The 27,984-nt window shown below is 29.4% G+C and overlaps 1 protein-coding gene across 1 annotated transcript; it reads left to right on the plus strand.

Annotated features, from left to right (window-relative positions):
• The first annotated feature begins 1,973 nt into the window (after positions 1-1,973).
• LOC129917121 (tyrosine decarboxylase) lies at positions 1,974-27,881 on the plus strand. The gene is made up of 10 exons (XM_055997478.1): positions 1,974-2,057; positions 11,781-11,911; positions 11,977-12,213; positions 12,347-12,417; positions 12,648-12,884; positions 19,652-19,849; positions 20,323-20,537; positions 20,643-20,769; positions 27,017-27,516; positions 27,583-27,881. The coding sequence occupies exons 2-10, from the start codon at positions 11,782-11,784 to the stop codon at positions 27,767-27,769; spliced, it is 1,902 nt and encodes a 633-aa protein (XP_055853453.1). The 5' UTR covers positions 1,974-2,057; position 11,781; the 3' UTR covers positions 27,770-27,881.
• The last annotated feature ends 103 nt before the right edge of the window (positions 27,882-27,984 follow it).

The raw sequence follows: 27,984 nt of genomic DNA on the forward strand, positions 1-27,984 counted from the left end.
ATAAATAATAAATTTTGCGGTGTTGCTATCAAATAAAAATTAGAAATTGTTTTTTTATAAAACTTGAAACTGTTAGTTAATTTGCAGCGAATAAAAAATATTTTGATTAAATAATTGTTCCTAATTATTTCGCAATGTTTTTGTAAAAGAATTTTAGAAAACAAAAATCAATAATGGCCACAGGAAGCAAAATACTGTTGCAAAGTATAGATTTTTCGAAATTTCACAAGGATTGCATTTAATCGAAAACCGTAAGGATTTGGGATAAACAAGTTACCAAATTCTGAGAGCCCTTAAGTAGGCCTATCAGCATATTTCGTTTGATGCATTACTTTTGGGACACCCTGTATATGTTTTAGGTATACTTACGTCGAATTGAATTTTTGAAACAAACGTTTTTGACAAGATTCAGCAGTTTTTTTTTCAAAAAGGATATACAATTGAAAAGTGTAAACTTTTAATGTTTTTTCCACAGTAATCTTTTACAATATATTGATATTAAATTTATTAAGTCTGACTGGTCTTTTATTCAATTGCATTCTTAAAAGCAAAAGTGTTAAATTCGTGTTAAATAGGACAATTTGTTTCCGCCACGAGATTCTAAAAAAAATGTGTTTTAAAAAAATTAAAGAGATTCTGTTTTGTAAAGAAAAAACTTTTTATCAAATAGTAATAGGTTAGTCAATAACAAGAACAAAATTTCGTATTTTTGTAATTTGACTGCCATGAAAGATTTCCTAAACACTTTTAGATTCGTGATCAGCACTCCTAAAACCTAAGATCGTTGAAGAAACAGTTATAAATAAATATGTTTAATAAACTTGATTTTTCAGTCTTTTGCAACTGATGAGATACTGGCAACAATTGACATATCGTCAAGGTTTGATAGTATCTACTTGTATGACTGATTTTATCAGAAAATACTTTCTCTAAGAATTTTGGCAAACCAATGAAAATGATTAATAATGGCTGCTATTGTAGTTATATAAGTAACCTAAACCCCTTTAAATTGTGTTATCATTCATCGGAATCAAAATTTCGAGTTAGAATGTGTTTAATGTAATAAAAATTAAAATTAAAAAAATAGTACGCATACGCCACAGTGTACCCTAGCACTTTCGTTATTCTGTACGTGCCGTTTTTATTGTTTTGGAAAAGAAAGAGCTTTCAAAATGTTTGATAAACACTATTGCTTGCGATCAATTTAAGTTCACGCAATAGTCAATAAGGGTTGGTAAAAAAAGCTCTTTGAGAAACATTCCTACATTTTATGTTCAAACACTTTTTTTCGAGGACACATATTTACATGTACAAGAGTATTGTAAAATGTATTACAACCATATTTACAAGATTAATACGTACCCTATAGAAAGAATTCCGCTATCAACTTCAGAAGAAAAGGGTTCATATAACTTTATTTGATGCCATAAACCAATTATAATGAAAGTTCAGAGTCGAAAAATAAAGTTCGGCTATGATTTGTGGATTCGCAACACAAAAAAAAAAGCTGATAAAGAATTCACAACAACAACAATCTTCCGGTTATCTATCTACAACAATTGATAAAACTCATCATCTATATTTTTGTAAAATTCTTTAAAGCTTCCTTTTTTTTGCTCAGAATCTACCTCTTCATTATATACTACATTTATGTGTATAAAACCTCTCCAAGTTCCTATACACCATACTCTTAACATCTACCATACTATAGACAAACGTGCTAAACATTTATGTGCACATCAAAACGCAAGAAATTAAGTTGATGAAATCAAATATGAACTTGCGCGAATAATTGAAAGAGGATGGATAGGATATCCTAGCTGTGGCATCTTGGAATGTCATAGCATAGTTTAAGGGTGAAAAAGTATATATAAATGGAATATACAGATAGAAGTAAACCGGGGTTATGAAAAACTTAATTGTTCCTTATATTTCATTCGGAGGATTTAAGTAAAGCTATAGATTCGAAAGATGATCATTTGGTGTTCGGTCCTGGTCGGATACGGTTGTGAATACTCCTTTCTTATTCGGCAGTAAAAAAACGGTTTATTTGAAAAGTAAGTTAATGAATAACGGATCAAAAGTGTATAAAAGGCATTATTATATGGAAATAATAAAAAGAAGTTTTATATTTCCAATTAAGTGTTAACAAATAAAAAAATTAAGTGGAAAAGTTAAGATTTTGAACAAAAACCTTACATATACATATGAAGCATTAAAATCAGTTTTTTAAAATTGTTTAAACAAAATAACACTGAAAATAAGATTTAAAAAACTATCGAGAAAAAAACTTTTACATCTGAAAAAAAGGTGACAAAACTAAAAATTTGTTTAAAAAAATAAAAACTGGTCAAATAAAAACTTTTCTTAAAAATAAAAGTGATAAAGATAATACATAAGTTAAAAAAAAAATCTTACTTTGAATGCAAATTCATGTTAATTTAAATAATTTGTGTTATATTTGTTATAAGTGAGAAAAATAGTTAAAGTTAAAATGACTAAACAATATCTTCTTAAGACAGTTGAAAAGTACTACAACTGTTGGAATAAATAATACAAATTTGGCTCATTTATGCAGTTAAAAAATTAAGGACTTTTTAAAAATAAGAAATAAAACTTTCAATAAAGATAAAGATGATGAAAAACACCGGTTAAACTCGTTTTTTTTTTTTTTTTTTTAAGCAAAACCATAATTTTACTATGGAAATTTGGTGTATTTATTATAATAAGAATTAGAAAATTGCGTTTTCCAAATTATTTCATCATAAAAAAGGAAAACTTGAAAAAATAATTTTTTTTTAAATGCATTTCCATTACAAACTAAAGCAAAATATTTTTTGCAATTTAAAAAAAAATTCCTTAAATAAAAATTTTCAATGTAAACCGAACATTTTCAATTAAAAATATGTTGCATTAAAAAAAATATTATTGCAAACAAAAAATTACTGCATTGAAAAAAAAAAATTTAAAGCAAAATTTGTCCATTAATTTATTTTTTTAATTTATATTCGTCGAAAATCTTAAAATTTTGACTATTTAGCTTTAAATAAGCTATTTCAACTATAATATTGAAGCTAGTGTCAAATAGACTAAATTGTAAGAAATTTGACTTTTATTTGAAATATATTTTTTTTTCCAAATGTATTTTTTGGAATTAATATATATTATAGGTCGTTTCAAATCAAAAGTCCTGACTCTGAGTTTATTTTCTCCCTTCCAATAAAATTGAGAGCAAATAAACTAAAAACTCAATTTTATTGGCTCATTGCGACAAATCAACTCAAAAATAACAACAAATCATGCTTGTTTGAATGAAAGAAATGCTAGAGAAAAAAATAAACAAACGAAAAATCTGAATTTGTTTATTAATGATTTCTATGGTGACGACTTCAAAATAATTGAAAAATAAAAATAAAATATTTACTGCCCAATTATACAAATGAAAAGATGGGAATAGAATTTTAATTTATGAATTGCTTTCATATAAACTGGACATTTCTGGTCCATCTTCACCTAGTCCTATAACAATGTCTTCGGCAAAGTTATCCCAACTGCCTTCAGATGATAAATAATTAAATAATTGTATGTTTTTTTGTATTGCACGCGGATATGGAGTGATGCAAGCCCGGGAGACTTGCATCCGCTTTCTGAGGCTTACCCAGTGAATCTCACAGACGGATCAGTTAATTAAAATAGGGATATCAAGAACTGTTCTTCATTATTTTATCGTAATTTTAGAAAAAGTTCAGCTGTCTCATAAATGCTTCCTTCCAGTAAGCGAATGAGTTTTTTTTTATTTTTGCTCAATTTTCCATGGGACTTTAGATTTGAAACGACCTATAACAAAGCTGAACTTGATGATAATCTTTTGTTTTCTATGAATTTTTATTCAAATGAAGAAGATGAAAGAACAAAAATTACTATTTGTTTTCTTGTTTCGCCTCACGGAAATTAAGCCAGATGAAATCCAAAAAGTGCAAAACTTTTCCCGAAATGTTTCCAGAATTTCTGGCATTTTTCCCCAAAAAAATTCTGGTGCTTTTTCCATTTCAAAAATGAAAAAAAAAAAACAGAAATAAAATTTGAAAAAAGCCAGAAACCATTTGTTGTCATACAAAAATTAACATTGAATTATGTTTTGTAACAAAAACTGTAACATTAAATTATGTTACCCCAGGAGAAACCCTTATTGGTTGCATTTTTATTTTTCAGTCTTTTTTTTTTATATTAAAAACTTTTTTGGTCTTTTTTCCAAAATGAAATGTGGAAAATAAACCAGAATTTATAATTTTTTAAGCACTTTTTCCAAAATGAAATATGGAAGCCAAAGTGTATAATTTTGTGGCCTAATTTCCATTTTATTTTCCGACTCTTTTTCCAATATTTCTGCTTTTTTCCCACATTATTTTCTGGTGTTTTTTTCTAATTTTCACCAAAAGAAATATTTTGGGTTTTTTTTTTCAAAAAAAAAAAAAAAAAAACAAAATTGTCGTAATTTCCTATGGCCTATTCTCTGGGAGTCGCTTATTTCATAATATTTTGTAATTTTTGTGTCAGTTCAATTTGTATTAACATTTTAGAAAGAACCTATTTTAAATTTCTGAAATAAATTAAAAATTCTCATTTCTGAGAGAGCTGTGAAGATGATTTTATAATATTTTCCTAAATTTTGAATTTATGTTAGGACGAGTAAAGAGTTCAATGTTCAAACTTGGTTTTAAATCGAGGTTTCTCTAAATTCGAGTCAATTACTAAGGGCCAATATTTTTAAACATGTATTAGACCAGTAAAAAAGATTTCTTGTCTGGATGAAAAAAAAGAAGTTAATTTTCTGTTGGTCTTGATGTCCTGAAAACGAGTTTTGACTCATCTGTTAGTATGTGGGTTCACAACAAAACCCACAAAAGAGCTGAAAAATTCTTTTTGAAGCTTCACAATCCATATTAGTATCCGAATTGAAAAAAATGCATTAAAAGCCGACGGCAATTCGAAAAATCTATTAATTATCCTTTTAGCAAAGAGTCATAACAATATGCATTTTTGGAAAAATCTCTTCAAGAATCAAAAATATTAACTTTCGTAAATTCAGCATATTTTCCTCTTAATTGATTTTTCGAATTGCCGTCGGCTATGAATTTTTTTTTTAAATTCGGATATTTATGGATTGTGAAGCTTCAAAAAAATGTTCAGTTCTTTTAGAAAACAATAAACGAAAAGTCTAAAAACCGGCAGCAGATTTTGCACGAAAAATAACCAAAACATACGAAAATTGAAAAGTAACTGATTTATATTAAAATTATTATAGTGATAACAAGCACGTAAATCTGCCGGCTTGTATCAGCAGAACATTCCTAATCAGTAACTACAGAGCAAAAAATGTTGAAATGTTGTTGATCGCGCACTTTCACTTTTTATTAACTTAAAATAAACTTAAATCCCTCTTAAAGAAGAATAGAAGAAGCACTTTAGAATATCTTGTCGCCTTTTAATATCTGTGCTCCAAAATGTGAGAGATTCACAGCAAAATGTACTTTAACATTAACACCAATCTCATACTTTGCTTGTCCGATTACGGTATGATTATATAAACTGTTTCAAACGTATTTGACTCATCCTTCATTGCAAATTTCTTCTTTTCCACCGGTTATAGAAGATGCTTCAATATCTTCTACATTCCACCTACCTAAATGTTGCTCCATTTTGCCGAAAAAAAAAACTATTGATTCCTTTAAACATATCAATGGAGCATTTGTCCAATTATAATCCTTTTGTGACCATCAGGATGATATTCATTTGTATTACATACTACTACCTTTTTCAATTCAAATCAACTTCATCAGACAATGAATTAGATTGTATAAGAATTTTAAACCCACGTGCCTTTTACCCTCTAGTTGTCAACCTATATTCTAGACACCTGTTGCACTATGGGTTTCATTTAATAAATAATTTTTCTGAAATTTAAAATCCTTCCGATTTACTTTTAATTTAGAGAATAAAATAGTTGAAGAAAGAACAAGTTTTACAACACAATAGCATTGTTACTTGGAATACAAAAGCTCCAAGAGACAGGACCTCTTCTCATTAAAGGACATAAAGTTCAGCAGATACATCAGCTCAAAGCACTACTACAAAAAAACAATAGGTGCATTACTTGCGATATACATAGGTAATATAGCTCGGGCAAGTCGAGGATTCTGAAAAAAAAAATTAACTCGAGATAACAATCAGACTTAATAGGGTCAAAATTCTGGCTTCAAAATTCTGCTTTTTTAACGAAAATTCTGTTTTTCAAAATTCTGCTTTTTTTCTATTCTGCTTTTCAAAATTCTGCTTTTTTAAAATTCTGCCAGCATTATACTTGAACAAAAAAATTCTGCCAATTCTGTTTTTTTTTTTCTTTATAGCATATGCCCTGACTAAAGAAAAATACACCTCATCAATGTAATTCAACATTGGTACTTTCCTAAATTTTTTTGTTTAAGTGTCGCAAATATTTTTTAAAATGCATAAACTGACTTTCTTTCAAATAAAATCTATAACTTATTGGAACCGATGTTGTTTGATACAAGATATTCCTTTTCTTATTAAAATTTTTGAATATTCATCTTTATTTGACAAATTAAAAAATTTTAAATTATTTTCGGAAATGTTTAGTATTAAAAACCTTTTCTTAATATTTTCAAATGTATTCATTTATAAAACAATAAAATTAATATGCATTCAAAGAATGACAAATTATTTAGGAAAGTAATCAAATAAGCAGATAATTTTTCAAGAAGATGATTTTACAGAATTTTTTGCAGAATTTTGAAAAACAGAATTTTGAAAGTAGAATTTTGTAAAGCAGAATTTCGAAAGCAGAATTTTGACCCCGGCAGAATTTTGACCCCAACCCAACCCCAATCAGACATGACATTACGATGATGGAGAATACCAAAAAAGTGGGTCCGCAATTCTGTCTGCCTGTATGTTATGTACCTCGACTTACAGCCTAAACTACAGAAGCGATTTTCTTCAAACTTTGTAGTAAACAGTTTTGGGTGATTCTCTAGAGGACGGTACCTGTTATATAACGAAAATAGAAAAGTGGATTTTTTCAAAAACGACTCTAACGATTTTGATTAAAATTTTTGTGTGTACACATAAGAATCACCTTTTGAATTAAAAAACAATTTGTTTGTATCGTTATTAACGGTTCCTGCCATAAAACGTTTTTTTTTTTTAAATTTATAAATCTGTCGTAAACGACAAAAAAAAAATTTCATCCAAAACTTTTGTACAGAAACGTTAAAATAAACGTTATTTCAAAAAACAGATTTTTGAATTTTTTAAAATATATTTAGGTAAATTTTTTTTTTTGAAAAATCAATTTTTTGAAAACGGGTCAATGAATTTCATCGAAATCTCGTTTTTATGTGTTGAATAATATTAAGGGGGGAAATCCCTCTGAAAGACAGCTTTTTCAATAATTTTTTTTTGAAAATTGCAAGCATTTATTGAAAGGACCCCGCACATTTTGTATGGGAAGTGGCCCTCGGTGAAATTGTCTGAAATTTTAGTATGTTGTTCTCTTGAAGCTCTTGATCAAAAGTCGATATGGGCAGAAAGTAAAAAAATGGACAGTTTTTAAGATAACGGATTTTTTTCGATGACTATCTCAAACTTTTTAAAAGGGATAGTAATTCTATATATTGTGTTTTGCGTCATTTTTTAGTGGAATTCATAGGTTTTTAGGGTCGCTGAATCCAAATCCGAAGTCCAATTTGCCTATTCAGGTAAGGTTTTCAAGATAACCTCAAAAAATGTCACAGTCTCAAAAAATTTTTTTCTTTAATCTGGGAGTGCGACTATATTAAATATATGTTTTTTGGGTCGCTAAAACCAGATTCGAAGTCTATTTTGTCCTATCACGTCAGGTTTTCGAGATAACTTCAAAAAAGGTTTTCGTTACTTTTTTTAGGTTATCTCAAAAACTCGGAGTGATAGGATAAAATAGACTTCAAATCTGGTTTCAGCGACCCAAAAAACATGTATCAAACATAGTCGCACTCCCAGATCAAAGAAAAATTTTTTTTGAGACTGTGACATTTTTTGAGGTTATTTTGAAAACCTTACCTGATGAGGCAAAATGGACTTCGGATTTGGATTCAGTGACCCTAAAAACCTATGGATTCCACTAAAAAATGACGCAAAACACAATATAGAGAGTTACTATCCCTTATAAAAGGTTTGAGATAGTCATAGAAAAAACCCGTTATCTTAAAAACTGTCCATTTTTTTACTCTCTGCCCATATCGACACTTCCCATACAAAATGTGAGGGGTCCTTTGCAAAAGTATCTATATGACATTATTGACATAATGAAGTACTAATACAATTTTTTGAAGTAAAACAAAAAACAAAATGGCGGCTCTACAGCTCTTTAAAGTATGGCGTCTACAGTTTGCGCCGTGCAATGCCCAAGTCCACAAAATTATTTATAATCAAATACGCATTGCATGAACCTAAATTTAGTAAAAAAAAGTGTAAAATAAAAATAAGAGACGAAAAAAACGAAAAAACACAAAGTTTTTAAAAACCGACTCCAACGATTTTCGAATTTCTTTTCTAAAAATTCTTTTTTAAAACAAGAAATCAAATGGCATACTTGGTTTTGTAACGAAGAAAAAAATAACAAAAATAATAAAAAATTATTAAAATTATTTTTATTTTAAGTGGAGTGATTGAATATAATTCAATATAAGTTCAAGTGACCTCAACTCTAAAAATTTATAAAGCGTTTCGCCCAGGTACGACAGTGGGCTCATCAGTAAACATCGACCAAAATAAGGCGTCTTAGTAAGGGTACGACAGATCTAACTGATGAGCCCACTGTCGTACCTGGGCGAAACGCTTTATAAATTTTTGGAGTTGAGGTCACTTGAACTTATATTGAATTACTTGGTTTTGTTTAAATGATCATTTACAACGATGTTTTATTAGGGTTGGGGTCGAAATTCTGTATGGGCCAAAATTCGGATTCCAAAATTCTGTATTCCAAAATTCTGTATTTTAAAATTCTGTATATTCAAAATTCTGTATTTTAAAATTCTATAAATTCATAATTCTGTATTCTAAAATTCTGTAAACACAAAATTCTAGATTTCAAAATTCTGTATTCCAAAATTCTGTACTCCAAAATTCTGTAAATGATAAAAGAAAAATTGTTTTGATAATGAAAAAAGTGCGCACTTTTTTCATTATCAAAAACAATTTTTCTGTTATCATTTACAGAATTTTGGATTACAGATTTTTTATATTTTGTGTGCAGAACCTTGAAGCAGTTTGCTTTCGACAGTTTAAGTTAAGTGTTATGAGTTAATCGTGATATAAAATTAATTCAGAAAAATGGAAAATATTAAATCATTAAAACCTAATAAAGGAAAGGATAAATTGTTGTGTGTCAATGGTTTTATGTTTAATAACGAAGAAAGATCAAATTAAAAAAAAAAAACATGGAAAATGAAAATATTTTTTTTAATGAAAAATCTCGGAAAATTTTTCAGAAAATAGGGTAGGGGAGAGTGGGGCTAAATGTAACAGGGGTAAGAATTAACAGCTAAAAAGCGTCTACAGTTTGCGCCGTGCAATGCCCAAGTCCACAAAATTATTTATAATCAAATACGCATTGCATGAACCTAAATTTAGTAAAAAAAAGTGTAAAATAAAAACAAGAGACGAAAAAAACGAAAAAACACAAAGTTTTTAAAAACCGACTCCAACGATTTTCGAATTTCTTTTCTAAAAATTCTTTTTCATACAAGAAATCAAATGGCATACTTGGTTTTGTAACGAAGAAAAAAATAACAAAAATAATAAAAAATTATTAAAATTATTTTTATTTTAAGTGGAGTGATTGAATATAATTCAATATAAGTTCAAGTGACCTCAACTCCAAAAATTTATGAAGCGTTTCGCCCAGGTACGACAGTGGGCTCATCAGTAAACATCGACCAAAATAAGGCGTCTTAGTAAGGGTACGACAGATCTAACTGATGAGCCCACTGTCGTACCTGTTTTTTGGAGTTGAGGTCACTTGAACTTATATTGAATTACTTGGTTTTGTTTAAATGATCATTTACAACGATGTTTTATTAGAGTTGGGGTCGAAATTCTGTATGGGCCAAAATTCGGATTCCAAAATTCTGTATTTTAAAATTCTGTATTTTAAAATTCTGTAAATTCAAAATTCTGTATTTTAAAATTCTGTAAATTCATAATTCTGTATTCTAAAATTCTGTAAACACAAAATTCTGGATTTCAAAATTCTGGATTTCAAAATTCTGTACTCCAAAATTCTGTAAATGATAAAAGAAAAATTGTTTTGATAATAAAAAAAGTGCGCACTTTTTTCATTATCAAAACAATTTTTCTGTTATCATTTACAGAATTTTGGATTACAGATTTTTTATATTTTGTGTGCAGAACCTTGAAGCAGTTTGCTTTCGACAGCTTAAGTTAAGTGTTATGAGTTAATCGTGATATAAAATTAATTCAGAAAAATGGAAAATATTAAATCATTAAAACCTAATAAAGGAAAGGATAAATTGTGTGTCAATGGTTTTATGTTTAATAACGAAGTCTTTCTTCAAATTAAAAAAAAAAAACATGGAAAATGAAAATATTTTTTTTAATGAAAAATCTCGGAAAATTTTTCAGAAAATAGGGTACTTAACTCAAATTAGTCATGCACTTAATGACTCCATTCGAATTTTGTCGAAAAAAATTGAATTTTTTGAGAAAAATGAAATTCAAGCCAGCAGAACACGAAAAAGCCAGCAGAACATGAAAATCTCGGAAAATTCATCGGAAAGTGGAGCACTTAATTCAAATTAGTCGAATATTCAATTATTTATGTCCAATTTTTTCGAAAAAGTGGAATTTTTTGAAAAAAAAAAAAAAAAAAAAAAAAACAAATTCAAGTTAGTAGAACATGAATTTGTATGGAAAATGAAAATATTTTTTTTTAAGGAAAATCTCGGAATTTTTTTTCAAAAATTGGGTACTTAACTCAAATTAGTTAAGCACTTAATTATTCAAGATAATTTAAAAAAAAATTTTTTTTTTCGAAAATCACAGAAAAAAAATTAATTTTGTAAATAAATTTTTTTTTTGAATTTTTGTTTATCACCTAAATATTATACCAAACCCGAATTTTTTACTAACAGTTTGAGGCATTTTCTGGTAATTGCTCTGCTAACTTTAAATCGAGTTAGCAGAACATTAAGTTATTTCAAAAGTAGGGGAGCACTTGATATAATTTTGGGGTACTTGCTCTGCTTACTTGAGGGACATGTTTTAATGTAGAGATTTAGAATTACAGAATTTTTAAAAGCAGAATATTGCATTTGCAGAATTTTGAAAAACAGAATTTTGGATTTACAGAATTTTGAAATACAGAATAATAGAAAAGCAGAATAATGGAATACAGAATTATGTTCATACAGAATTTTTTCTTCACATACAGAATTTTGGAATACAGAATAACGACCCGTTCCTGTTTTATTAATTATATTAAAACGGATTTAAATTTTTTACACCACTTATGAAATTCCTTAAAAATAACAAATTCTAAATTTTCCCTAATTTTGTTCAATAAAAAGCTAGAGCTACTACCTTAAATGCCAAAATTAATGAACAATGCATCTTTTTCTTCTCGTCTGTTATCGTATCACAAAATATTTTTCACAGTGAAAACTCCAAATAGTTTATCCTCTTTTTGTTTTAAATCCTTGCAGAATGGATTGTGACGAATTTAGGCAACGCGGTGGAGAAATGGTAGAGTACATCTGCAAGTATTTGGAGACATTGAATGATAGGCGTGTGACTCCATCTGTTGAGCCAGGGTACCTTCGTCATCTTTTGCCAGGTATGCACAAAAAAAGGAAAAACGAACCGAAAAGTTCATAACTCTTTTTCAAAATTTAACAAAAGATGAAGCACCTCAAGAACCTGAACCTTGGGAGAAAATCATGTCCGATGTAGAAGACAAAATTATGCCTGGTGTAACACATTGGCAGCATCCAAGATTCCATGCATATTTTCCAGCTGGCAATTCATTCCCCTCCATTTTGGGTGATATGTTGGGCGATGGCATCGGTTGCATTGGATTCTCTTGGGCAGCTAGTCCAGCATGTACAGAATTAGAGACGATAGTTCTAGATTGGTTAGGTAATAATTTGCAAAAATCAAAAATGATCTAATTTACAATTTAACCAATAATTTTATTAACTTGCCATAAATACAAGACTTGATTAATGAACTTGTTATTGTTTATTTTAATTTTTTTTTTTTTAATTTTGAGGCAAGGCAATTGGATTGCCTGATCATTTCTTGGCACTGAAGGAGGGCAGCAAAGGAGGTGGTGTTATTCAGGTATAAATTAAAAATAGATTTCGTGATTCTATTTTTAGAGAATACGAAATAATTCCTGTGGTGTTTGTTTTTTTTTTTGAAAACATAGAGTCATTGTTTATATTTTGGAAAAATAAAAACGTTTTTCCAGAAAGAATAATAAATGTACTTACAACAAAAAATCAATTGAAAATCTTGAACAATGTTTTGATTTTTATTGTTTTCTTTCCTTTATTTAAATTTTTTATCAGACTTCCGCATCTGAGTGTGTATTAGTGACAATGCTTGCTGCTCGTGCTCAAGCTCTTAAACGACTCAAGGCACAGCATCCCTTTGTTGAGGAAGGTCATTTGTTGTCCAAATTGATGGCATATTGTTCGAAGGAGGCTCATAGCTGTGTTGAAAAAGCTGCAATGATATGCTTTGTGAAGCTGAGGATTTTAGAACCTGATGAGAATTCAAGTTTGCGAGGGAATATTGTTGCACAGGTAAATTGAAATCAAATGTTTCAAATGATTCAGATACTCAAAAAATACGGTGATTTTTAAAATTATATATGCAAAAGAACAGTGGAAAAATGAAATTTTCTATTGATTTTGTGCGTGAGAAACTTTTAAGAACAATTTATCATACTTCGGAATTAAAGAGGAGAGAATATCTAGAAGGAATCTTTTTTATATATACAGCCATGGCCAAAAGTATTAGGCACCACAAAAAAATGCTTTTTGGCTGAAATTAGTCGTAATGCACGTGGGTGTCTTAAATATATACAACTTTAACAATTTATCCATTGGTTCTCATATTACTCCAGTCAAAGCGTCATTTGACCTTGCGCAGAGAGGCACTGTCAGTTTTTATTTCATGGATCGATAGGGGTATATTTAAAAGGCTTAAACCCAATTTCTCACCACCTGATCATTCTTTTTAGCGGAGTTATTCACAAAAATGCATTTTTTGGTATATTTTACTTCTAAGCTAATATCTTTGCTCCAGATTGTCGTAGACCAAAAAATAAACATACATTCGCTTCCTTATAATTTACTATCGTTGTATGTAATTTCATTGTATTTGAGTGAGTAAATACAAAATGGCAGCCATTTAAAGTGAAATTCTTGTTGTTAAAAAACACATTTTTGTCATTATTTCGAAAAAAGCTTATGTCATGATTGACATTTTTCTAATCTATTTTGTAGCTCTATTTATGTCCTGCATTTAACAGAAAAAATCAGCTCTTTATCACCAAAGATGGCCGAGCAATTTATAAATGAACACATGCAAAACCGGTGCGAAAACACCCAAAAATATCGTTTTTTGGGATTAACTCGGCTTCAGAGTGTCCTACGACAAACAATAAAGCTATTAATTGTTCGTTACAACATTTTCTATCGATTTGATGCACATTATTTTTGTTGAAACAAATAAAAAATAAGTAACATTAAGTCAAAGACGTTTTTTTGTTTAGCAAACTCTTGCCTTATTATTTTGTAAACGGTGCAAGTATTGGCTAAAAAAATAAATTAGCTCTCTACGACCCACACGAGCCGAGTTATTATAATTTTAAGAAAGCATCATTCCTTAAGAAAATTTAAAAAAATTTCGCTTGTTTATAAGTCGAACAATAGTTCTCAGTGAGAGGGGTTGTTTTCATTGTTTCTTGTTATAAGAGGATTTGTCTCATGTTTTTCGTTGGGCATTTGGAACTTTTTTGACTGGAGTATATTGATTGAATGTGGCTTTGGGCCGATTTTACTATTTTTTATCACTAATTTTTTAAATAAGTCGGGAAGAATGAAACCCCAAGTCTTAATTTTTCCTCCCATGTATTAAGGAAATCATGCTTCTTCTTCAGCACCAAATTTCTTTGGAATATATTGTTGCAGAAGCAGGTAGAAGGATTTGAATACAAGTAGTTTTTTCTCAACGCACTCTCACTATATCTCGAAGGAAATTACTGCAAGTTCTTGTTTTCAGGTGAATGAGACCATAACGCAGCATTATACTGAAGCGTTTTAACTGTGAATACTTGAAGTTTTTTACAATTTGCTTCAGTTACTTCCAGTATTCAAAAAAAAATTTGTTTGGGGTGCCTAATACTTTTAGCCAAGGCCGTACTTAAAAACTATTGGTTGTTAATGCACACAAATTTGATTATATTTTCAGTTAGGATAACTTTTTTTAAATAAAATTTTAGTAGTAAAAAACTTCTTGACGGCGAACCCCACATGCGGAGCCGTAGTGTGAAGCAGTAAAGTGGGAGAGTTGTGACCCCATCCGAGATCATGACTACCGTCGATAATGGAGAAGAAGAAGTAAAAAACTTCTTGAGTTTGTTATTAGGCATGTATTCAAGTGAAATTAGAAAAAAGTTTATAAACGAAAATTACAAAATGGCGTCTCTACATTGAATTTTTGTACGCGCCTTGTCAGAAAAGTAGCTCCACGGCACGCAGTACAACTTAAGCAGTACTGCTAAAAACCATATGTTTGTATAAAAAAAAAAACAAGGATAAATCAAGTATAAAAAATCATGTTTTTTTAAATAACGATTTTCAACGGTTTATATTTTTTTTTTCAATTCGATTCGTAATGGTTTTGGTTTCAAATGACATGAATTATACATTTTTTATCTGAAAAAGTCAGAACAAAATGTTTTAGTTTTAATTCTACATGAAACACGGTATTTACATTTAAAAGAAAATGATTTCCCTTTTGAATTGAAAGTCATTTCTTCTACGACAAAAACAAAAAAAATTGAGAATAAGCAGAATGCAAAATTTAAACAACCACCCTCATTATGCCAGCTGTGGCTCAGAGTTTTAAAAATAAATAATGCTCGGAAGCAAAACTATTCCAGGTTCAATTCCCTGCTGAGGTTGGAAGTTTTTTTTTTTTTTCAAATAAATATAATTGTATTAAATTCAAAAATGAGAGAAAAACATTCAGAGAAAAGAAATGGAATCCTTTCAAAATCCGAAACAGCTATAAAGCAAAATCGTTTGTAAAAAATATGATATGATTATTGATTTTACTTGGTAAACAGACAAACCACTTCTTCAGACTCACTAGTGAGCATTGTCTTATTTGATTGGATTTATGAAAAAAAAATTTGGACTTATCGTCGGCATAAAGCAAAATTGTTCTTAATCCAATTTTTACCGAAAATGAGTTAATGATGCAGTTTTACTAATTTGAGGATGCTCTTTCCGAATTTGAAAACCGTTTTTGTCAAAAAAAAATTTCATTCCGCAGATAATGTAATTTAATGGGACATAGAACAATAAACACAGGGAAGTAGCCTTTAGAAAATGAACCCGAGTATTCTTGATTGTTCTAAGTCCCTTCATATTTTGTTCTAAGTCCACTTTTTATTTAAGGAAAAAACGTACTTGCATAGGAATTGTACTATGTCCAATTTTGGGTTCTTAGTTTTTAAAAATAGTATGCACCTTATTATGAGGTAAACTTGTATATTTTATTCAAGAGAAAAGAACAAACTTTATAAAAAACATAACTTGAATGGCAAATGAGCAGAAAATTGTCGCTTTAAAGCAATTTGAAACTTAAAAATCGTCCCCTGTAAAATTTGCTTTTTGTGACTTAGAACAATTTTTCTTTACGGCGACGTTATGTAAATTTGTACATAAATCTTTTTTTGCCGTAAAATGTTGACATTTGAAGATAATGTAGAAGCAGATAGTCGTTCGACTTCAAAATCATTTTGTATATCACACTAGTATTACAAGACTGTTGTAACTAAAAAAAAAATCATGCGAAAAAATGTTTCAAATTATAAAAAAATAATTTTTTTTATCAAGTTCCTTTATAAAAAAAAAGAGTGTGTGTACACATGTACACGCGACTGAAGTTATACTTCTCATTCAGTATATGTAAATGAATTTCATTTGATATTTTTAATTTCTATTATTAAATTAATTAATCCACACTTCGCTTTTTTACATATTTATCAAGTGAACAATAAATTAATTCTTTTATCCTCCTTGCGTCCATGTAGTTTTCAATTTATTCTGTGAAATTTACTCATGTTGTGCGGTTCAGGACGTACGGTATATGCTTAACGAAAGTAAACGAATTGCGCATAAAATGTGCGATATGGTAATTTTATGAGAATTGTGTGTGCTTCAGCACTAGTAGTAGCAATATGCAAATTGCAGGGTTGCTACAAAGCTCAAAAGTGAGCTGAGCTCAGCTCACAGCTCAGCTCAAATTTTGAGCTAGCTCACTTTTGAGCTATGTACCATAGCTCAGCTCATTTGAGCTGAGCTGAAAGTGAGCTGAGCTGATGGTTGAGCTGAGCTGTTGGGTGAGCTGAGCTAAGCTGTTGGGTGAGCTAAGGTAAAGTGAGCTGAGCTGTGATAGGTGAGAGGATACATTGATTTTTATTTGGAAAGTATAATGAAATATGAAGATATTTTAAACTTTTATAAAACACCATAGCTTAAGATGTTTGGTTCTAGTTATTAACGGAATTATTTTAACACATGGATATTTTTATAAATAAAACAGATAATTTTTCGTGATCTTTTCTCTTGGTTTTTTTAATAGTAAATAGTAAATATATTTCTATTTTTTTCGTAAAATATTTCATTTTTTATCATATAAAAAAATTCCGGTACAATCCGGTTTTTCAACTTTTTTAAAAATTCCGAGAAAATCGCGTTTGAAAGTTGGGGTAAAATTTTTTTTCGAAAAATCCCCGAATCTTTGAACGCTCCTGGAAGCTAAACTGCTTGAGAGAAATTTTTGGGAAATGATAGCTTGTGTCAGGGGCCTACGCTTTGCACATTATCAGATTTTTAAAAAATCGCCTTCCATGTTAAACCGCCACATCATGCCTTTTATTTCAGAATCGTGTCTATTTTTTTTTTTACTTTTAAATTCTCCCGGTTTGAGAACGCGTGGACCTTCAGGCATGAGAGTTGTACCCAAATGTAGGTTAGAGTCCCCGCTACCTTTTGACATCAAAAACATTTTTTTTTCTTTTTCTTCAAAAATCCGAGATATAGGCGTTGGAAGTTGGGGCGCTCACTTTCAGCTCAGCTCAAATGAGCTAAGCTATGGTTCCTAGCTCAAATTTGAGCTGAGCTGTGAGCTGAGCTGAAATGTGAGCTTTTTGCAACCCTGGCAACTTGCCACATGGAAATTACCACATGCAACTTGCCACACGCAACTTGCCGCATGCAGCTTGCCACATGCAACTTGCCACATGCAACTTGCCACATAAAACTTGCCACATGCAACTTGCCACATGAAACATGTAACTTGCAACGTGTTGTGTGCTTTATGTTTGCCGTACTGCGGCGTACTGCATTTTTAAATACTAAAGTACTGCCTACTCTAAAGGTTAAACGACAGCCCTGCTACCCAGGGTGATCGCGTCATAATCCCTTTGACATTCTTGTCAAAAAGTAAATTTTCATACCCACCCTCCCATAAGAAGTATAACTTCAATAATGCCATTAACAATTCAGCAATTATAGATATATAAATTAGATACATAAATTAGATGTATAAATTTAAAGTTATTGTGTAAAATATGATGTCACCTCAAGCAAAACAAATTTTGAGTTACAACAGTCTTGTATTGCTATTAAAACGTTAAGTGGTCCAACCTTATGTACATACCTTAAGCGGAGCAACAAAGTTAAGTCGCGAGAAGCGGGACAGATGATCCAAAAGGAGAGTTAACATTTGGAGAAATTGAAAAATTATTTTCAAATCCAACCAAAGTTTTGGCAAACACAACGGTTTAATGCCTTTTATCAAATTCAAGTTTTGGTCGTTTTTGAAATGCCAAATCTATAGTCTTTTTTTCGACCAATGGTCCTTTTTGGGGCCTGAGCTTAAAAAATATATGGAATAAGTGGCAAAGTAATCAAAAACAAATCTTATAGGTTTTCAGATTTTGATAAGGAATCAATAAAGGCAGTTAAGTTTGTATTTCACAGTCATGAAAAAAAAAAATTTCAATATTTTTTTTTCTCTTCTTAAAAATGTTGGCTTTGAAATCAATTATTTAAAAAATCATGTTTTAAAATGCTTTATATAATTGTTTACTTAATTTTACTTAAATAATGTAGGTATGTATTTTTACATTTCTTTCACTGTCTGTAACAATCGCATAGTCTTGATTTAAGTATTATTTAGACCCGTTTGCTAAATCGAAACTTAAGCATTTAAGTTCTACATAAATCTTTATGTGACAGAGAGGAAAAAGTAGGGAAAAAGAGTTTATGTTCAACTTCAACATACCTAAATTATTTAAGTTTCGATTCAGCAAATGGCTCTTAATGCTATAAAAATGCCCTCAATACTATCATTATAAATTTTTTCACAGTACAACGCACATAAATGTACCTACAAAGTACAGACACTTAACAGCACTGGCGACTGAGACCATTTGCTGATACTGGTTTTTCACGATTTTCAGCAAAACGGTAAGTCTTATCAAAAAATTTTCAATGCGAGAATTGTAGACCAGATTATTATATATATAAAAAGTGTCATGAAACTTTTTTCTAATACCCACCGTTTCTTACGTATAACGATTCAAAAAGTTGAATTTGAGTTGTATTCGTCATAATCAGGCCTATTCTGAAAAAAACTCCCAACTGAAAAGTTCTTGAAATTTCATTATTTTTTTAAGCTTGAATTTCGTTCTTCATTGATTCAGAAGATGGGGAAAGCAAAAAAAAAAAATGGAAATTTCCACCATTTTTCCGATTGGGGCCCTTCTCCCGAAACCACTTCCCTGGGAATTTTTGTTTAGAATAGGTCCGAATATTTCTCGCATTGAAAATTTTTTGATAAGACTCACCGTTTTGCTGAAAATCGTGAAAAACCAGTTTTTGTGACCTTTGACCCCAAGTAAATTTTTTTCCAGGTCTCGGATTGATGAGGACTTTTTAGATTTTATTTATGATGGTGTTTCCAACAATCCTACCAACTTTCAGCTTGCTGGGAATTTATGTAACCTCACCCCCTTATTTTAGTCTAATTTGACCGGACTATAAACAATATTAATAACAAACAGATTACATATTTTAACAAACACATAATATTTCCTAAACAGTAGTACCTGCTTATATTCAGAAGACAAAGTACTTAAACTATAGATTTTCAAGACTAATAAATATCAATGAGTATACCTTACTTAATAATTATTATTTGTTTACACTCATTTCATACTAACAAATGCTTACAATTTTGTTTTGATTTTTGATTGCGTTGTTTATAGGCCATGGAAGAAGATGAACTTCAAGGCTTAGTACCATTCTTTGTGTCAACAACTTTAGGTACTACTGGTTCATGTTCATTCGATAACCTCGATGAAATTGGAAAAGAAATTCAAAGATTTCCAGCTGTATGGCTGCATGTTGATGCTGCCTATGCAGGTAATTCGTTCATTTGCCCCGAACTGAAGCCGCTCTTAAAGGTAAGTGTGTGTACTTATTTTAATGGGTTTTTATTTATTTACAAAAATACAAAAACAAAAAAATGCGGGTGGGTGGCTCGGCATGGCGTAGCGTAGCTCTCGAGATTTTTTTTATTTTTTTGTAAATTTACATTTCCGTGTGGGGTAGCTAAGACAGCGAACAGCTTCTCAATGATCAAAACTGTTAATGAATGACTATTTATAGTTCTATACAGTCATGGCGATAATTATTCGGACAGTGTGAAATTCTGAAAGCTTTAACCAATCATGATCAGAAATGTGTTTTCAAAAAACTTAACCTAACTTGGATTGTCTGGCTAAATATGTTTTCGTCTTCTGATTAGTCAGCTTATTTTTTCGGACTGTCCATATCGAATATAGTCCGAATAATATTGCTTACTCATGTATCTCACAATCGATTAGCACAATTATTTGCATATTTATCTAATTTTTAATTGAATTGGTGTTTGTAGGGCATCGAATATGCTGATTCATTCAACACAAACCCCAACAAATGGATGTTGACGAACTTCGATTGCTCGCTGTTGTGGGTGCGTGATCGCATTCGTCTGACATCAGCTCTGGTTGTGGATCCCCTTTACTTACAACACGGCTATTCGGATGCTGCCATCGATTATCGTCATTGGGGAGTTCCACTAAGTCGTCGATTTCGTTCACTCAAGCTTTGGTATGTCAATAAATAAATTGTTGTTTTTAGGTGTTTTTTTTTTTTTTTTTATTATTTTGTATTAAATTTGTGATTTCGAAATATTTCGATAAACTTGTGCTGCAGGTTTGTTTTGAGGAATTATGGAATTTCCGGGCTTCAAAAGTACATCCGACATCATATTAATTTGGCCAAAAGGTTTGAACAACATGTACTCAAAGACGATCGGTTCGAGATTTGTAATCAAGTCAAGGTACGTATTTTTGTAGATTCTTTTAAACTGAGAGAAAAGCTTATGAAGTGATGCTTCAAGGGGATTTCTTTTGTGTGTGATGGACAAGAGTGTTTGTTTTGATATAATTAAATCAAGAATTGTATATGAATGAAGAAAAGTATTTGGGGTCAGGTTAACTGAAAGAATGTTGTCTGTGGCAATAGATACCGGCTTTTTGTGTAAATTTCAGTAGAATTATGACTCGTGGGCAATAACACGTGAATACAACTTTGTATTATGTGATTTAAAAAAAATTATTTATTGATTTTAAAGAACACGGATTTAAGTTTTTTTGTGGCCAAAATTTTTGAGTGCATTAGTCATTGAATTTTAAATTTCTCTGGCATATTTACAAAAGTTAAGAAACAATAAATAAATCAGAAGTATAATTAGTCAGCACAAAAGCCTTTAAAGAAAACGGTTAATGGTAAGAAATTGCGGCTTTTCTAAACCATACTAAGGGAATGTAGTTATGTTAATGGGTAGCAAATAATTTAAGTAATTTTTCCTAAACCTTCATTATTCGAATAATTTGGAATTTGTGAAATTTTTCTCCAAATCCATCGAATGAGACATCAAAAGAAAGGACATTTTAGACTCTATTCATAACTGAAAACCAAAAGTTTGTAGGAGTTCGGGTTGTTGAATTATTTGCAACCGAAGTATTTTTTTTTTTCATTCGGAAGCAGATATTTTCGGATCAAAGTCCCGAAACTTGGTTTGGTTAATAGATATGAGATCACAGTGAACAGGCCTATACATTCAGTTAAAAAAATATTTTTTTTTTTAAATTTTCGAAAATTATCCAAGGGGTACCCCTTTTCTAAAAATTCGGAATTTTCAAAATTTTTCTCCAAATCCATCGAATGAGACATCAAAAGAAAGGACATTTTAGACTCTATTCATAACTGAAAACCAAAAGTTTATAAATTTTCGGGTTGTTGAATTATTTGCAATTGAATTTTTTTTAAAATTTTCACCTTTTTCTATCAAGAAATTGACCGTCAGCAGTTTCTTTTTAAAAAGATACAAGACGGGAAAGTTACCAAAAAAAGGTGGAGTTCAAAAGTCAGTTGATATATTTTTCAACTTTTCGTATCTTTATGGTCAGTGCCTTGATGGATTCAGATTTAAAACATGAAACTTTTAGAATCTTTAGCTGCACATCAAATTTGTTGCCTACATTGCTTTTTTAATCGGCCACAAATAGAAACCATCTAATTTTTGTAAATTTTGAAAAAAAAAAAAAAATATCATAGAGTGGTTTCATTTGTCATATCATAGGTATATGAAATTATTTAGGTATAAAACATGGAATTAGTATACTGAAACATCATGCAAATAATATCCAAGATCGGTGATATTCAATTTTTTAGAAAGGTGATATGGTTCTTTTTGACACAAATAAAAAGTTGGATTTTTTAACTTAATATTTATTTTGCAGAAATGAAATTATGTTTATGCTTTAAGGGCATTTTATTTCAGAGCTGATTACAATATAAAAACATTTTTTTATTCTTTAGATCACGATTTTTTTTTTAAGCTTAAATAATGCAAAATAAAATTTCGAAAAAAATACTAAGCCTTACTTTTTAAATTTTTGTCGAAAAAAACACCCTTTCTACTTGGATATTCAAATAAATTTGTTTGGTTTTTGGTTATCATACCAACTGTCTTTTATAGAAAAACACTTGCAAATACGCCGGCGCCGCCGCCGCCGGTACCATTTGCACAGACATCACATCAAGAATTCACTTATCAAGAATTTGTTTTATAAGTAATTATACATACATTAGGTTGTAGTTTGTTACAGGGTTGTACAAATATCAATTAAAAAAAATGCATTTGAAATTAAAAAAAATATTTATTGCAAATAAAAAAAAATTTGCATTGCATTTTGCAATAAAAAAAATTTATTGCAAATGGAAAATATTTTGCATTGAAAAAAAAATTTTTTTGCATTGAAAAAAAATCAATGCAAAATGTGTGCATTAAATATTTTTTTTATTATTCGTCGAGTTTCAGAACCTTTCAGAATACAAAAACTTAAATAATATGGAAAAATTACCTAAAAAAAAGTGGGATTTCTTAAGAAAAAAAATTTTATCTCGGTTATTTATGGAATATTCCCAACAATGTTATACCATTTTGAAAAGAGAATTGCACACACTAACTTTTAAGGCAACTTGCCGAAACATTGTAGTGCATTTTTTTTACACTACGGCTCATTGAATTAGAGTCATGTAAAATGTTTTAGTACTAAATTGGGTAAAAAAGTAATATTTTCTTTAAAACTGATACAGCTGAGTTAAAATTTTTGAATGCATTTGATAGCAGGGTTATTCAAGGTTCCGTAACAAAAGAAAAAAATGAGAAAAATTAAGATTTGTAGTCACGGCTTTTTTTCAAATGCCCATAACTCCCAAAATATATGGCTGCGATTTTTTTTATCATTTTTCTGATAACTGTCACCACCTACCCTACCTACCGTTTTCGTTTCGACGTTAACTTTTGGGACACCCTGTATAAGCTATTTCAACTATAACATTGAACTTAATGTAATGCACACACTTTGCACTTCATTTTTTTTTTCAATGCAGAAAATTTTTTATTTGCAAATAATTTTTTTTTTTTTCAATGCAAAAATATTTTATTTGGGATAAAAATTTTATTTTCAATGCAATTTTTTTTTCATTTGCAATAAAACTTTTTTTTTTTAATGCAAAATGTTTTTAGTTGCAATAAATATTTTTTTTTTCAATGGATTTTTTTTATTTGCAAGAAATGTTTTTTTACAAATTTGTAATGGAGAGCAAATGCATTAATAATAAAATGATTTTTTACAACCCTAGTTTGTAAATTAAAAATTTAGTGATCGACAAAATTTTGTCTCATAAATATTTTGAAAACATTAAATGCTTATTCCACGCTAAACGAAGAATTTACAAATTAAAGGTAGACCCAAATAAGCAATTTATTTAATTTAACTGATTGTTAATTTCAATTAAATGATTTTCTTGGATCTAACTTATCACACTCACTGCAAGTTTTAATTCATAATTTAATGCCAAGTATGTACGTATTTTTACCACATCGAAAAAAAAAAAAAAAAAAAAAACTTAACATTCTTTGTTATACTAATTTATAAGGAATACATCAATTTGCTGACAAACAAAATCTACATTGCTAATGATAATGAATGACCAAGTGATAAATTACGCGTCTCACTTCGATGCTCAGGTTCATAGTCAATTTTATCTTCTGATTAGGTGTGAAAATGTGTTCATCATCGTATTTTAAAGATCAACTTATAAAAATGGACTTTGTGTATTTAGCGATATATTGAATATGAGACTTAAATATTTGTCTGAAATTTGAATATTCCTATTTATATGCTTAAAATATTTTTTTTTTTTATCTTACATCTTCAAACAAATAATACTTTTCAGTTGTGTCACGATGAGGGTTCATTAATACTTCAAAAGGACATAATTTTTAAATTAGGATTCTTGAAATGGGAAGCAGGGATAAAAAACAAAATTAATTCGTTAAACTTGACTCGATGAGACTTGAAAAAAATTAAATGTCGGCGTTACGTGCGAAAGAATATTAAAGACAGATTATCTACTTGAAGATTTTTCATATTCTGTTGAGTGAGAGTATCTTTAAGATACCCATAGCTAAACGAAATATATTGGTGGGATGGATTCATATTATAATTTTCAAGGACGTTTTTTAGCTGTTCCTTTTTTTGTGAAGAAGTAATATAAGTTTGACAATTGCGTTGTAAAGTATAATTTTATGTGGTTATAGCTACACTACTTTTATGATGTTATTCAACAAATAAATATTAATCCAGTAAGAATAGAGGAAAAATTGTCAAAGAATGGAAAAAAATTGTAGCAGGATGATTTTTGGTATATACAGCTTGGTGTTAGGGTGGTTTACAATCCGGTAGGTTTTAGACAAAACTTATATTCTACAAAATTTTAGCTGAGGTTATTTTACAAAAAAAACTGTTTAGACATTACAACATTTCAAACTATCCCATGTAATCTAATTAAAATAACTAATATAAAAATATCAACACACAGATACGCAAGTTTAAAGTGATATAACTTCTAAACGGTGCGTGATACAAAAAAACTTTATATAATTTTTTTGAAAAAAAAACTCAGCTACAGTTTTGTACAATATAATTTTTTAAATAAAAAATGTTGTGACCTTTGACCCCTTATAATGAGACTAGCGGACAGAGGAAACTTCAGGACTTTCACAGATTGTAAAACACCCTTACACCAAGCTGTATACCAAAAACCAGCCTGTTACAAGTTACAAGTTGAAAAATAAAAAGTCACAAGTGGTCAAAGGCTAGATAAAAACGAAAAGTTATTTTTTTTAAAGGACAGTACCTTCCCAATATAAGGTCTAAGGGTAAATATGTTAAAGACAGAAAATATATGAAGAAAAAAAAATATAAATAAAAAACCAACCATATTTCCCGTCCATTATTTTTCTTTAAAATGAAACAAAACATTACTGAAAGTGAATATATATTCTTTATAAATATAAGAATGCTGAATTATTTTCTCTATTATACGTGATATAATTGTTTTATTATCTTCTTCAAAATTATATGTAAAATCTTATTGCCGATCAAATTTTCTCAGTAATTCATATATTTTACTCGAAAATTTACAAAGGGCCTTTAAATTAGCAAAAATTAAGAGGTTTTTTTTTATTTAATATTTTTCAATAATTTGGAATGAAAAACAGATGAAAAATTGATATAATAAGTAAATAATAAAATATAAAAAAAATCAAATATTTGCTATTTAAATATCATCCTTAGAATAAAAATATTGTTTTGATATTTTAATCATTATAAAGCACATTTTTCCAGCATTTTTTGCTGATATTTAAAAAATGTTAAATTGATATTGGTTATTTTTCTCAGTGTACCTTTATTGTTTTACACATATTTTTAAAGAACGAAGACAAACCGAGATATTTGACAAAAACTAAAATCCAAGTAAAGGTAAAAATCACAAGTGCGAAAAACCAACATTTTGGTTTTCGACTAATTTATTCAATTTTATAATTACAATAAGCTTAATCCTTGAAATTTGAAAAAAAAAAAAAAATGGATATTAAATAAACTTTCAAATTTTTTCTTTGAAAAATATTTTTTTTTGAAAACAAACGAATAATAGACGTTCCAATTCAGTTTGGAATTGTTGGAATTAGGATAAATGATATATGAAAGGGGGGAAAAAATTGCGCACAAACAAATTGAGGGAAAGGGGGTGGGTGGGCAAAAAAGTGGGATGGATGTTAAAAAATCGTGGTTTTTTACGATTTCTGTTAAAAGTCAACAAATTTCAATTCAAAAATATAATCTTAATTATTTTGTAAAGTAAAAGGTAGTTTTTGACTATTGCACTGTAGGCAACTTTTTTGTTGATACATACATACATTTTTCATAAAAACAATTCTTTTAAAGTTATTTAAATTCTGGATGTTTTTACAAATAAATAATGATACGTTAATGAAAGAGAATTAAATTATAACACTGTTACAAGGGTTTTGTCGCCGAAACAAAAATATACTTTTCTGGAGGTTTCGAAGTCAGAAACAACTAATCAGCTCCCGTTTTTGAGATGCAAAAAAACGTTTTTTTGAGTTCTTCGGGCCTTATTATTTTGTATAAGGAAAATTGTTAGAGCATATTAAGTAACGGTTTCTATAAGAACTAATTTCCGTCTTTCGATACCTGTTTAAATCTTTTCAATATCGTTTGTAGTGCCCGAGATATCTTAAAATGAAGTTAGTGGGTTTGGCTTCATATATCATAAAGGAGATAATGACGTTATAAAATTTTTAAAATATGCCAAACAACTCAGGATAGTAAAAAAGATATCGGAAATATTTAAACAGATTTAAAAAAGTGGAAAATAGTTCTTGTGAAAACCGTTACTATAAATATGCTCAAACAATTTCCCTTGTATAAAAGAATAAGGTCCGAAGTACTGCATTTTCTAACGGTAATATTTCAAAAACGGGAGCTGATTAATTTTTTTTGACTTCGGATTCGAGTTCAACACACCGAAAACTTTCAGAAAAGTATATTTTTGTTTCGGCAACAAAAAAAAAGTTTAATTTTGTTAAGCAGTGTAATTTATGAAAATAAATGCTTAAAATGAGTATCTTTTGTCTTAAATTTCAGCTTGGATTAGTTTGTTTTCGATTAGTTGGATCTGATAAACTAAATGAGAAACTCTTAAGTATTATTAACGAATCAGGAAAATTGCACATGGTACCGGCTTGCGTTAATGAAAAATACATTATTCGATTTTGTGCAGTTGCTCAAAATGCTACCGACGAAGATATCGATTATGCTTGGGATGTTATTGTTGACTTTGCAACTGAACTTCTGGAGAAAGAACAACACGATGAAATATCTGAAATTATCAATAAAAAGAAAAACAAATCTTTGGCTCAAAAACGTTCATTCTTCGTTCGCATGGTCAGTGACCCGAAAATCTATAATCCAGCTATAAATAAAACTGGAAGTCCTAAATTGTCATTGGATATGATGTCACCAGTTGTTGATGGAACACCTATAATTCAAATACCATCTGATCAACGTCATGGCACTTGGATTAGTTGGCCATTAGCTTTTCTATTTAATAACAATTCAGAAGATGGTTCAAAAATTGGTTTGAGGTAATTTTTCAATTTGAAATTCTATTTTTTATGGAAGTTAATAGTTTTATTTTATTTTTTTTTTAGATTTCGTCATTTAGATACTAATGTCCGCCCATCAACATCACGCAGAAATTCTGGAAGTGGTGGTGGATCATCACCTTCACCAGAAAATGAAGTTGCTCTACAAACTTTGGTTAAGACATCGCCTAAAAAATCACCAATTATGAGCCGAAAGAAGGAAATTTCACCAACACGAAATAATCATAACTAAATTATATCTTTCAACTAAAAGAAGTTATCAATTTCAAATCAAAACTAAGATTTTAGAAAATTTGCCAAAATGTATTAAAATAATTTATTTAAGATACTTAATTTTGAATTAAAAAAAATGCTTAAGACAAATTCACTTACCAATATTTCAAATCTCTGAGGTGTTCCCTAAAAAAAAAAAAAAAAAAAAAAACAAGAAACAATATAATGTACAGT

This window comes from Episyrphus balteatus, chromosome 1, assembly GCF_945859705.1.
Source record: "Episyrphus balteatus chromosome 1, idEpiBalt1.1, whole genome shotgun sequence".
NCBI classification, from domain to species: Eukaryota; Metazoa; Arthropoda; class Insecta; order Diptera; family Syrphidae; genus Episyrphus; species Episyrphus balteatus.